We start from the raw sequence: 12,918 nt of genomic DNA on the forward strand, positions 1-12,918 counted from the left end.
GCTTGTAAATATGCAGCCCTAAATAATGGGAGCAGAAATGTGTAGTTGTGCTAGGGAGCAGCCATCTAGCTGCAAGCATTTTGTATGTCATTGGCATTAGTTATTCTATTCTACAGAGGCGATGGAAAGAGTTTGTCATTGGTTAGGTGGAGGTCATTTAAGGGCATCTATATTAATCTTTACAACTCTGCAAGAACGTAGTGTTATCTCCATTTCAGAAGGGAGACCTGATTTGCCCAAGATCCCACTACTAGCTTATTACTGAACCAAGAGGACCTAGGCCTGGATTATTTCAACCACAGTCATTCCATAAAGCTGTGAGACCTCTCTTTTATAATCTGTGTATTTTAATTGAGTTTTACTTCATGTATTGCCCATGCTTCATGAATTAGTGTATAGGCCTCTGCAATAAGAAATAACGTTTCTGGCTCCCTTAATTATTTTCCTGATGAAGAACATTAAGCAATAACTATATATATATATATATATATATATATATATATATATTTTTTTTTTTTTTTTTTTTTTTTTTTTTCTCTCCATAGCAGTCAATTTTGGCTTTATCTGGATGTTCTCTCACCTTTGTCTTCAGGTCACAGTTCACTTGGTCAGGTTAGCTTGTCTCTTAGCAACACTACCTTTCTAATTCTTAAAAAGTGCACTCCATCTGAACCCAGGAGCTTGGATTCTAAACCATTATCTAAAAAGCAAAATCTTATTAATCAGAGATATGTTACCATTCGTTCTTTCCTTATTTCTTCCTTTCTTTTCTAAAGCTACAGCCCATGCGTCCATCTCTTCTGATTTCTTCTCCATGACTAACTTATATTTAGTGATGCTTCTTCTCTTTTAATGGTGCCATTCACCCCTAAGTGAATCAGCATGAGTGAGACATAGGTTTGATGAGCCTTTCACACTTTATAAATACATAAATACATCTATTGATTAGGCACATCCAATGTATACATTCTCACAGAAGTTATCACCACCATCACTTCTCTTATCTCCCAAGTGCTTCACAAGTCCCTGTTATTGCTTTGTTTTTTCTTTCCAGAAGTCCTGTTCCAAGTACTAGAACAAGTGTGGTCACTATATAGAGCTTCCATGGTGCAGAACTAGAAAAAGTCTCTGACACACTTCCTTATAAAGTTAGTCTTCGGATTTTCATACTTCTTGGCATTGTATTGTATTTGTAATTGAAATTCCAAGCCTTAAGACTTCTTTGATTAACTCTTTTAGCAAACTGCCTTAATAAATTGCGTGATCTCCTAGATTCTAATAGTTATTTTTTAAGCCACCTCGTTCTTTCATGATCCATGTTAAATTCTCTGCAGGCATCATGAGTTTTCATCACTGGCAGGTCCTTTCTCAAAGTAGCTATCAGATTGTAATCCATTTAAAAAACATAGGAACCCTTGAGGAGTATTAGAGAAGCCCTCATCTTTTCTACTTTCTAAATTCTGCTATAGGGACAGATTAATTTACTGGTTAAGACACTGAGCTGAACTTTGAGGCAATTGATTTAGCAGCGCTCTCTCCAAACCCCTACCTTGTACAGGCTTCTGTGTATCAGCAAATGGCTACTTCATCCCTCTGATTGTTCAGGCCAAAATCTTTGCACTCATGCTTGATTATTATCTTTTTCTCATACTCTAACCAATTTGTTTTCAATTCCTGCTTGTCTTTCCTTCAAAATATATCCAGAATGTGATCACTCTTCACTACCTCTATCCCTTGACAAATGAGTTAACTTCAGGAGGAGCCCCTTGTGTCCATTGGCCTAAGTTAATAGGCCACCTACCCTGGCCTTCCCATTGGTCATATAAAACCTTGACATAAAGTTCAATTAGGGAGATGAGTCCTGTTCCACACTACCTTCTCTCACTTTCTGGTGTTATTCCTTGTTTGCTTTCATACAGAGGCAGAGAGAGAAAAAGAAAAAAGTCTCAAGACACTATTAGGGTAGTGATAGTAGGAGTCAGGGCCCAAGAGCTGCTTCCCTCAAAAGGACTCAACTCTTGCCAGCATAAACATCTCTGTGTTTGTGCACATGTGAGAATTTGAAGATGAGAGGAGGAAGAGGAATTTGAAGATGAGAGGAGGAAGAAAAAGAAGGGAAGTGTAAAATTCTCCTTTTTAGTTGAGAGGCAATTTTGTATAATGGTTAAAGAGTATAGACTCTAAAGCCAGTCAGTCTTGGTCTGAATTGTGCCAGTAGCCATGTGACCCTGGGCAAATTCTTCTTTTTTCTTTTTTTCCAGTTTTATTGAGAAATAATCGACATATATCACTGTGTAAATTTAAGCTATACACTATGATGGTTTCATTTACATACATTGTGAAATGATTACCACAATAGGTTTAGTTAACATCCATCAATTCATATAGATACAATAAAAATAAAAGAAAAACGTTTTTCTCCAGTGGTAAGAACTCCTAGGATCTACTCTCTTAACAACTTTCCTAAATACCATACAGCAGTGTTAACTATAGTCATTGTGTTATACGTTAAATCCCTAATACTTATTTATCTAATAACTGTAAGTTTGTACCTTTTGGCCACATTCCTCCAATTCCCCCTTATCCCAACCCCCGCCTCGGGTAACCACATATATAATCTCTTTTTCTATGAGTTTTTTTGTTCATTTTGTTTTAGATGCCAAATATAAGTGAGATCATACAGTATTTGGCTTTCTCTGTCTGACTCATTTCACATACCATAATGCCTTAAAGTTTCATCCATGTTGTCACAAATGGTAGAATTTCCTCATTTTATATGGCTGAATAATAGTCCATTGTATATATATACCACAACTTCTTTATCCATTCATCCATTGATGGGCACTTGTTTCCATGTTTTGGCTATTGCAAATAATGCTGTGAACATGGGGTACAGATACCTTTTTGAGTTAGTGTTTTTATTTCCTTTGCATATATCCCCAGAAGTGGAATTGCAAGATCATATGGTGGTTCTATTTTTAATTTTTTGAAGAACCTCCATGCTGCTTTATATTGTGACTGTAGTTGGGAAGATTCTTCAGCTTCTCTTTGTTTCAGTTGCCTTTTTGAGTTGGGGGTAGAACTAGCATTTGCCTTACCACATATGGTTATTGTGAAGATTAGGTAAGTTAGTACATGTAAAGCAATTAAATAATCTTAACATATAGTGAGTGTGCACTAGTTTTTTTTTTTAAAGCCAATTTTCAAAGTAGCATTGTGAACCTTGTAATTCCTGGTGGCATAAGGAGCTATAAACACTTTCATGATGAACCATATCTAGGAACCCCATTTCCATAGATTAGAGTTCTCCTTCCTTGTGCACTAGAGAGCTGTTTAAAGGGACAGTGGCTGCACATTAAGTGCATTCAAGTCCACAGAGTCACCAGTCCTGGAGTGAGTCTTAAGTCCTTAGTATTTTACCATTTAGGCCAACAAATAAAGCAACAACAAATTCAGCTTATTGTTTTCCTCCTTTCCCTGCAACAGGATGGTTCATGTTTGGGTGAAGAGAGTGGAGTTTGTTTTTAGGATGACAGACTAGTCTGCAGTATGCATTTTATAACTGTGACTGCACTTTAGACTTCAACTAGACCTTTCATTGGAGTCAGATAGAACTGACCATGAAGGAGAGTTACTGCCAAAGTTGACATTCTTTACTCGATATCCTTTTTATAGATACCATCTTAACTGCTTCTCAGTAATTTACTGTTTCTTAATGTTCTTCTTTTTAAAAAAATTTTTAAATTTAATTTTTATTTGAAGTGTAGTTGATTTACAACCTTAATGTTCTTTCTAAACCAATATCCAGGGATATATAAACAAGGGCAGCAGCAATTAGTTGACAAAGAACAAGGTATTCAGGGGTCCTGACTATTGAAAATTGCCCAGCAGCATGGGATGGAATAAACCAGGCCAGAGGCTGGGGCAATTTTCTTTTCTTTCTTTTTTTTTTTTAAAGAAGATGTTGGGGGTAGGAGTTTAGTAATTTATTTATTTATTTTTGCTGTGTTGGGTCTTTGTTTCTGTGCGAGGGCTTTCTCTAGTTGTGGCAAGTGGGGGCCACTCTTCATCGCAGTGCGCAGGCCTCTCACTATTGCGGCCTCTCTTGTTGCGGAGCATGGGCTGCAGACACGCAGGCTCAGTAGTTGTGGATCACGGGCCTAGTTGCTCCGCGGCATGTGGGATCCTCCCAGACCAGGGCTCGAACCCGTGTCCCCTGCATTAGCAGGCAGATTCTCAACCACTGTGCCACCAGGGAAGCCCTGGGGCAGTTTTAATAAGTTCTTTTGTCCAATGCCCAGCCAATTGACCAACTTCTCTTTTCTGTTATCTCTTTCTGCTTCGGTGTTTGTTTAAGTGTTTATTTTCCTATTCCTCTACCCTGGATTTTTTTCCTCAGCTGTATCTATTGTCCTTCCTCTACTACATTTTACTATGTTTCCATCTGTACATTGTGGAAGAGAAGATAACTAAACCTTTATATCCGAAATTAGGAAATTTCCTAAATCCTCCTTTTTCTCTCAGGATCAAAGATTGCCTTCAATTAAGGGGCACCGTGAACTTTTAGTGTGCTTGATGAGAGCATTATTGCTCATTTGGGTGGGATAACTTTTCACTGTGGAATTGTCCCTGGCATTGCAGGATGGTTAACACCCCTGGCCCCAGTACCAAGTGCCAGTAACACATTTCCAGTCATTGAGACCACCAGAAATGCCTTCACACATTTCCACACACCCCACAAAGTAGTGGTAGAGCCTCTGGTTTAGAACCACTGCTCACTAGGCAGTTGGAAGCATATCATCCCAATACTGAACTTGGCTGCTCATTATCAACTGTTCTTTACAGTTTGATGGAGCAACTTAATTGCCAAAGTTTTTACGTCTAGAGAAAATCTAGCTATTTGAGCCATTAAAGCGGTGCCATTTACACTATACCCGTCACTTTTCACTTTTCAAAATTCAAGATGTTGGGATAACCAAGTTGTTTATTGGTAATATATATATATATATATAAAGTATCTTAGGGAAAATATTAGGCTTTCATAAAGTTATTGGTTTATGAAATGAGTATGTGAAAATGAGTTGTAAGTTTCTCAAAGTGTATTCACTTTTATCAGGTTGGCCAAAAAGTTCGTTTGGGTTTTTCTATGTTATGGAAAACCTGAAAACAAACTTTTTGGCCAACCCAATCATTTAGAGGATTAAAGCATATCTCTTTCAAAGGTGATTTTTAAAATATAGTTCAAAGTGGACACACACTTTAGAATCTCTTATACTAATGATTTGTATATCTGCCCATTGAGTATAATATTTTAGTTTATAATGTTATATAAGTAATTAAGTTATGAATTTCTTAATTCTTTTATGTTTCAGAGAAAGAGATTTGAAGAAAACTGGGCACAGGTTCGGCAAAGCCAAGAAGAGAAACAGAAAAAGAAACAAAAAGCAGAACAGTCATAGTAAAATCATGGAGGAAAACTCATTTGAAACCTTAAGTTATCTTACACCAGAAGATCAGGACCCATCTCAGAATGAAGAGGAAGACTTAGAAGAGACCAAAAGAGAATCAGAGTATTCCTTAACGGGTGATCTGAGAAATGAAGTAGGAGATTTTGTGAATGTCCATAAAGATGAGAGACAGGAAAACATAAATTTTGAAAACAGTTTGCCACATGTTATGTCTGTAGTTGAGTTGGACAATACACCAAAGAATTTCCTCCCCAAGGAAGATGATGACTTGTTTCTAAATTTGTCACTGATGCCAAATGAAAGCTCTGTTGCTTATTCAACAGTGACTCAAAATCTCCCCTATGTAGCAAGTGATGACTGCCCTGGCACAAAGATAGAAAAGCATATAGAAAGTAGGGATATCATGGCATTACACATCCAAGACCGATTTGTTGAAACCCCACGCTCATTTATGCAGAAGAAAGAGATGGTAGATAAGAGTCTCCTGAATGAAACAAGTCTGTACCATCAATATGGATCCAGAACTTCAGATAAAGTTTTAAGAAAGGAACAAGGAGTAAATACATCTAAAACTAATTACTGGGCTTTTTTCTCAAATGATTTCTCTGATGAAGAATTACAGTTGGGCTCTGATAGACAACCCTATTTTGGTAGCTGGCCTGAGGGACCTAATAAGTTTATATGTGAACAGAGACCAAAGAGAGATAGATGGCAAAAACTGGCTCATCCTGACAACAGGAGACAATTGATTAAATTGATCTCTCCTTCTGAAGGAGCATCAGGACCAGGAAACAGTCCTGAAACATTGATAGAAGAGAAGCTATCGATAGAAAATGAAGATTTGTCACCTCCAACTGAGAATATAGATTCAATCATAGAAACAGAGACAAATATCTTTGGAAGCCACTTCCTTAAGCTGGATAGCCTAAAGAATGCCTTACACTCAACAAAGAATAAAAAAAGGAGGCAGAAAAGGATTTTCAGTTTGGCACCAAACTTTAACTTACTGGGACAGAGTCATATCAATGTAAAAGAAATGGGGGAATGTGAATTGTTAACAGAAAGCCATGGAATAAAAATTATTTTGGAAGAAAAAAAAGATGTAATTTCAGAAATAAATAATGAAGAAGAGAATAAGGAAAACATTATGACCTTCAATCATCATCCATCATGGTTTTACTTTGACATTGTCAAAGATTCTCTTCTAAATGTTGGTGGACAATTTTATTCTCATTACCTGCTATTTAATAGACTAAGGCACTCTGTGTATTTTTACAAAAGCCCCATTCCTTCTCTTATGCTACAATATACATCTAGCTTTTGGAAGATATCTTTTACAAGCAAGAAACCGTTTTTGACTTCCAACTCTCAGAGGAGAGTAGATGATAAACTAAATGATGTAAGGTTCACTTCTTCAGAAATTTTAAGTAGCCCACCTGATACTTTGTACTCTTTTAGGGTCACTAATGATCTTCACTTTTTAAATGAAAGTTTTGGTGAAAAGCTAGAGACATGGGAAGAACCTAAACCATTACAGTTCTCACAAACAGAGGATAACCAAGATGTAACAAGCACTGACTACTATGATTCCCTTGAGCTACCATTATCACAAGAGTTTGCCTTTCAACTAGTAAAGCTTTTTGGATCTCCTGGAGTTCCAGTGGGTAAATTGAGTTTATTTGCTACAAATAAAAAGTCCAGTTTAACATATGTGAGTAATTTTTGCAGTGTTTCTACCTCATGTTAGTGATTTCATGCAGTTAATTGATGTTGTGATACTTTTCGGCGGTGGAAGTGGAGGACACGTAGCAAATGGTGCTCGGTGGAGTCGTGCCCCATACCCCACCTCCACAGCCAGTCGTCTGAAATGTCTTTGAGCATGTTGAATACTTGGACTCTCAGTTTCAACAGACAGTGGGAAGAATGAAGAATGAGACAGGCAAACAGTGATTATGTAACAAATAGAGATGTACTGCTTTCTTTAAGAAAAATCTTTCTGCTTTCTGCATTTCGCTTGTTTGGCACATGGCCCTTTCCTTTCTCATTCACATTATAGCTCATAGATATGAGAATAGTAAAAGGGGGACAATGAAGATTAAGTGATGAAAAAAATATCTGAAATCAGTTGAATTTAATTTTTAAGAACTGAGAAGGGTACTGAAAAGAAGGTTAGGAAGGAGTCTGACTGGTTGACTTGAAAAGTTCCTTTGGGCTCTTAAGATTGTTGTTTTTGGAAGTGAAAAATCTACCTGTGAATTAAAAATGAAAATATGATTTTTTAATATTGTAAGTAAAATTCTAAGTAAATTTCTGCTAAATAGTATGCCTGTGCAAGATGCTAAATATCTTAAAGAGGAAATGAGGCACATATCCCAACTTTTCCTTATCTGTAAGTCAAGTGCACGTGTTAATGACTTCATGCAATTGCATGTGTCCCCTTCCTTGGGGACAGAAGCTGTAAGAGCCAAGAAGTAAAGCTCCAGTCCCTGCATCCTGTATCTTCGTGATATTCTTTTTCTTCTGTACTTACCAGGGAGACTGGGGTTCTCTAACAGCTTGATTTCCAGTGTTTTTTACTTTGCTCCTAAACTTCTGCTGTTCTGGACAAGCTTGGTCCACTCAGCTCAGACCCAAGATTAGCTAAGTCTCAGAGTCAGAGGAGTCACAACTATCAACCTGTTCTGGCATCATGTTTATCATTTTTGCAAACTTTGTGAATAATCACATCGTAACTGCTGCAATTTTCTGTCCTCCTAGATGCACCAAAGAAACATACCAATTTAAAAAATTAAACTGTATTTGCTTTGGAGAATTTAAAAAGATAATGGAAGTCATTTTAAGCCGGGAATATTAGTCCAAAGTCCATATTCTGAAGTCATATGCAAAATTCTTTGTGGCATTTTGTGCCATTTTTCTGGGAGAAAGTCCATAGATTTTAACAGCTTCTCAGGGATGTCCATGACCCCAAAATATTAACAATCACTGCCTTAGATTGGCACCAGAAAGCATGAAGGCACTAGTGGGAAAAGATTCTAAACCTCCTCCTTTGAATGCACAATACTATCATAATCAACAATAATGATCCAGCATCCATTAATTAAGCTTTGGAAAGCTTTTTAGAGGAAATAGACCTCATTCATCAAGTAGCTTACCTTCTAAATGGGGAGACAAGACTAACACAAAACAAAATTATTGCACATAGAAAATATAAATGAGAAGCTTATGAATATTTTATGAGTGAGGTTAGCTGTGCTAAAGGGATTGTTGAAGAGAATATGGGGTTATGGTTTTGTCTGGGATGGCTCCAAATGGAAGTGAATTATAAGCAGTGCTTATACAAATATGACTTAAAAGAAAAACAGGGAAAGAATTTTACATTTGGAAATGGTGTATGCTTAAAAAAGGAAAGGAGAAAACTGGAAGTGGAGGCTGTAAACTAATTCGTTTACCTAGGTTGGACATGCAAAGCTCTGGTGTATCTATGACCTTGTAAATAAAACAGGGAACTCAAATGAATTCTATTATTAGGAGCTCTGCAGGCACAGTGGGATTATATAGTAGAGTCATACATAGGCCTGAAGAAACCAAACTACCCATGTTGCTGGGGATATGCGAGTATAGGAAAAATATTTTCCGTGGTTTGGTATGGCTGATAGGTATAAATCAATGTCTGGACTTGCTTATGAGCATCATAATTGTAAAGATTTTTTCTCCCAGACACTCTTACGTGGAAGGAGCAATTTGCAAGAAAACTAAACTTGCTGTACTTGCAGTGTTTTATACATGTCACAGGAAAGGATGTCTACCTAAATTTTATGCCCTGTGACAGTACCACTTGAAGCTACTGATGTGTATATATTTGTACTTACATGAGAATATGAACTATGATACATATCACTTTACATAAGCATTTTTATTGAGTCTGGATAGTGTTTACTAACAGAGATCTGAGAGAGACTAACTCCTGCTTTAGCTATCACTGAAATATCTTCAAAACCAGGCTTTTATCATTATGGTGGTCTAGATATCATGTTTGTATGTCTTCATATTTAGGGTAAAAATATGTGTGACATTAGAGATGAAATTTGTTCTTTTTTTTTTTTTTTTTTTACAGAATCTTTGTTGCCCGACGACTGTGTGGTTCCTCTTGACTGGAAGACACTGAAGATGATCTGTTTACAGTGGAAGACGTCAGTAGAGGTATATTTTTATGGCTTTCAAAGCAGACCTTCTCTAACTGGTTTCTTTTTTTATTGATTTTTAAATTTTTAATACAATTTTTAAAGGTTACTTTCCATTTACAGTTATTATAAAATATTGGTTATATTCCCTGTGTTGTACAATACATTCTTAAGCCTAGCTTATACCCAATAGTTTGTACCTCCCACTTACCCACCCCTATATTGCCCCCGCCTCCCATAATCACTAGTTTGTTCCCTATATCTGAGTCTGCTTCTTTTTTGTTTTATTCACTAGTTTGTTATATTTTTAGATTTCACATATGCAATATCATATAATGTTTGTCTTTCTCTGTCTGACTTATTTCACTTAGCATAATGCCCTCTAACTAGTTTCAAAAAAAAAAAGAAAAAAGAAAACCTGTTCCATCAAATGTAACATGAAGAGCTACATCCATTGTATTAAATTAGAGAAAGAATGTATGTGGATGGGTGGATAATCTATGCATGTTTCTTTCAGTTAGTCCCAAACAGAAAGTTGCATTTAATTCCCTAACTTTGTTGTAGTGTAGGCTGGTATAAGGGCCAACTGTGGGTGACTGAGGTCCCTGTTTTAGGAGAGTCATTTATTCTTCTTTACATCTTTTTCTCCTGTCCAGCCCTCAATCTTATCTTGTTATAATAAAGTAACAGCTACAAATTAGATTCATATTTACGTGACTTGGAAGCATCTCATTATTGGTATGTTCTGGTGGTCCATGATGGTTCTGACAGGCTGTTAATTTTCCAGGTAGCTGGAGGAGGACTGGTTGGGAAGGTTAGAAAGGTAACAGAAACTCTGGAAAATCCAGTACTCTGTGTAATGTAATGAGGAGAGGGTGGCTGGTATTCTGTTTACATTAGTTGATAGTGACTTATATGTGCCCAAAGGCAATGCCAGAGGTACATTTTGAAATAAATAGTAAAATCAAGGTTTAGTGAAACATAGAATTATATAGTTCAGGATAGTAGGTATTTCTTAACTGTTCATATAAACACAGCTGTGGGAAAAGTAGATTTGTTTGTGTGCTCAGGTAGTAAAACCAAATACATTTTTCTACATATTTCTCCTCATTCCCATGGAGACCTTTTTCCTACCTAAACATACACACACACACACACACACACACACGCATACACACACGCACACAGCAATAATTTAAATGTTTAAACTGACATTTATGTTTATTATGTTTTTTCTCATTTGGAGAGTGTCCCTATGGGAGTTAAATGATGGTGCAAACCTAATCCCAATGGCAAATATTAATCATTATTATATGTATTTTAATTATGATTTCTAGAAAAGACAGAAGAAGATTGGTTAAAAAAATGAGGATTCTTTGAACTGTAAGTACAACTTATTCCAGAGACCTCTATATGATCAGGAGGAAATGGATGTTGACATTATTTGGTTGTAATAGTTCATATGTACTACAATTGAAGAGTAAATATAAAAAATGTAGTCTGTTACCATAGCAACTCTGTGTGCTATTGCACATGTGATGTTTTTATTTCCTTTAAATGTAGATCTTTTTATGAAATACAACAAAGCTTAGATTGTTGCTGCCAAATTTATTTTCCAACTTTATTAGTTAGAATATATTTTAGAGCATTCTGTCAACACACAGTTTATGAGGGATTTCCACCCCCTCACCCCTCACCTCCACCCAGATTGATAATGTGATGGCTGGGAATTAGGGATATAGGTTATATTTAAATATTAAAAGATTCTCTAGGAAAAGAGGTAAAACATGTAGACAAACTCATGTTTTAAACTTGACATCAAGTGACATTAAAATAAACACATGGCACTTTTTTTTCAAATGCCTAAATTATGAAATAAACACAGCTGCTATGATTTCATTATGTATCTGTCTGCATTTGATAAGAATTGAATGTACTCTGCATTTACCATATGTTTTCTCTTTTCATTGTTTCCATTTCTCAGCTAACTAGAAATACACATATACCCAGTAAAAATGTTTTTGTTTGTTTTAAACATGGTTCTGCTGAAAGAAGAAGGGGAAGGACTAAAGATCTGGGAGAAGAGTTTAGAGATTTGGAAAATGTGGGATAAATATAGGAGGGGAAGAGATAAGAGGCTATGAGGAATTCCAGAGAAAGGAGGTGAAGAAATTCATTCATTTGTTCAACAAATGTTTATTGAGTTGCCTCAGTTCAGACATTGTTCTACACACTGAGGATATAGCAGTGAAAACATTCCCGGTCTCATGGAGTTTATGTGAGGCTTCCCCTCAGTGTGACACCAGTATAAGCAGCATGCAACAAGCATGGGTATATTTGGCAGTAGCTAATTTCAGAGTGTTTTCTATCTGCTAATTTTGTGTCAAGGACACTTTATGGACCATACTTTTTTGATTTTTATGTCCATCTTCTACATTCATGCTAAACGAAATGCCCTCTGTGAACCTCACAGAGCAGTCATCCCTAATTATTTGTCCTCTCTTTTTGGGGAATTTTATGAGTGCTGTAGCCATGTACAGGTTTTTTATAATTGTAATGAGAATGGGCCTCTTAGTTTTGTGTTTGGCATAATTAATGATCAGTGGGCGTCACGGGGTAAACAGAAATTTAGAAAGAAGGAAATAGCGGGAGAATGTGGTTGGCTCTGGGAGCCTCAAATCCCTGCCTATTTCAAAATCCTCTTCTTGCTGGTGGCCATGGTGTTTATATTGCCTCACTTCTTTAAGGACATAGGGCAGAGTGCTGGAAAGAGGATGCGTTTGCATCTTGAAGCTACTGCTGACTGGCTATGTGACCTTAAACAAATTACCCTCTCAGAGCCTCAATTTCTTCACCTGTAAAAAAATTACATTCATAATACCAATCTGTCATGGGGATAATAAATGAGGATTAAATGAAATAACTTGTGCAAAGTTCTTACCATAGTGCCTGAAAAATACTAGGCTCTTAGTTAGGGTTAATTCCCTTCCCCTGAGTACCTTAGTTGGTTACAGCTTTGTCTTTGAAATGCCCCTGGCAGAATAGAAATTGTGTTATCTAGGACAGGGGTCCCCAACCCCTGGGCCTTGGACCGGTTCAGGTCTGAGGCCTGTTAGAAACTGGGCCGCACAGCAGGAGGTGAGTGGCGGACGAGTGAGTGAAGCTTCTTCTGCACTCCCCATCACTCACATTACCACCTGAACCATCATATATCTCCCCCACCCCGCCACCATCCGTGTAAAAATTGTCTTCCACGAAACTGGTCCCTG

General features: G+C 36.9%; 1 protein-coding gene across 5 annotated transcripts in view; it reads left to right on the plus strand.

Moving 5' to 3' along the window:
* LOC137211211 (NEDD4-binding protein 2-like 2) overlaps positions 1-12,918 on the plus strand; it is a 61,911-nt gene that overhangs the window by 48,459 nt on the left and 534 nt on the right. For 3 of the 5 annotated variants that reach the window (XM_067713464.1, XM_067713462.1, XM_067713463.1), the window contains 3 exons: positions 5,373-7,132; positions 9,583-9,668; positions 10,987-11,032. In XM_067713464.1, coding sequence (XP_067569565.1) covers positions 5,373-7,132; positions 9,583-9,668; positions 10,987-11,010 — 1,870 coding nt within the window. In that variant the 3' untranslated portion in view covers positions 11,011-11,032. Of the gene's footprint in view, positions 1-5,372; positions 7,180-9,582; positions 9,669-10,986; positions 11,033-12,918 lie in introns of those variants that run through there. The other 2 variants (XR_010936955.1, XM_067713465.1) reach the window with 2 other exon arrangements.

This window comes from Pseudorca crassidens, chromosome 18 (genome assembly GCF_039906515.1).
Source record: "Pseudorca crassidens isolate mPseCra1 chromosome 18, mPseCra1.hap1, whole genome shotgun sequence".
In the NCBI taxonomy this organism is placed as follows: Eukaryota; Metazoa; Chordata; class Mammalia; order Artiodactyla; family Delphinidae; genus Pseudorca; species Pseudorca crassidens.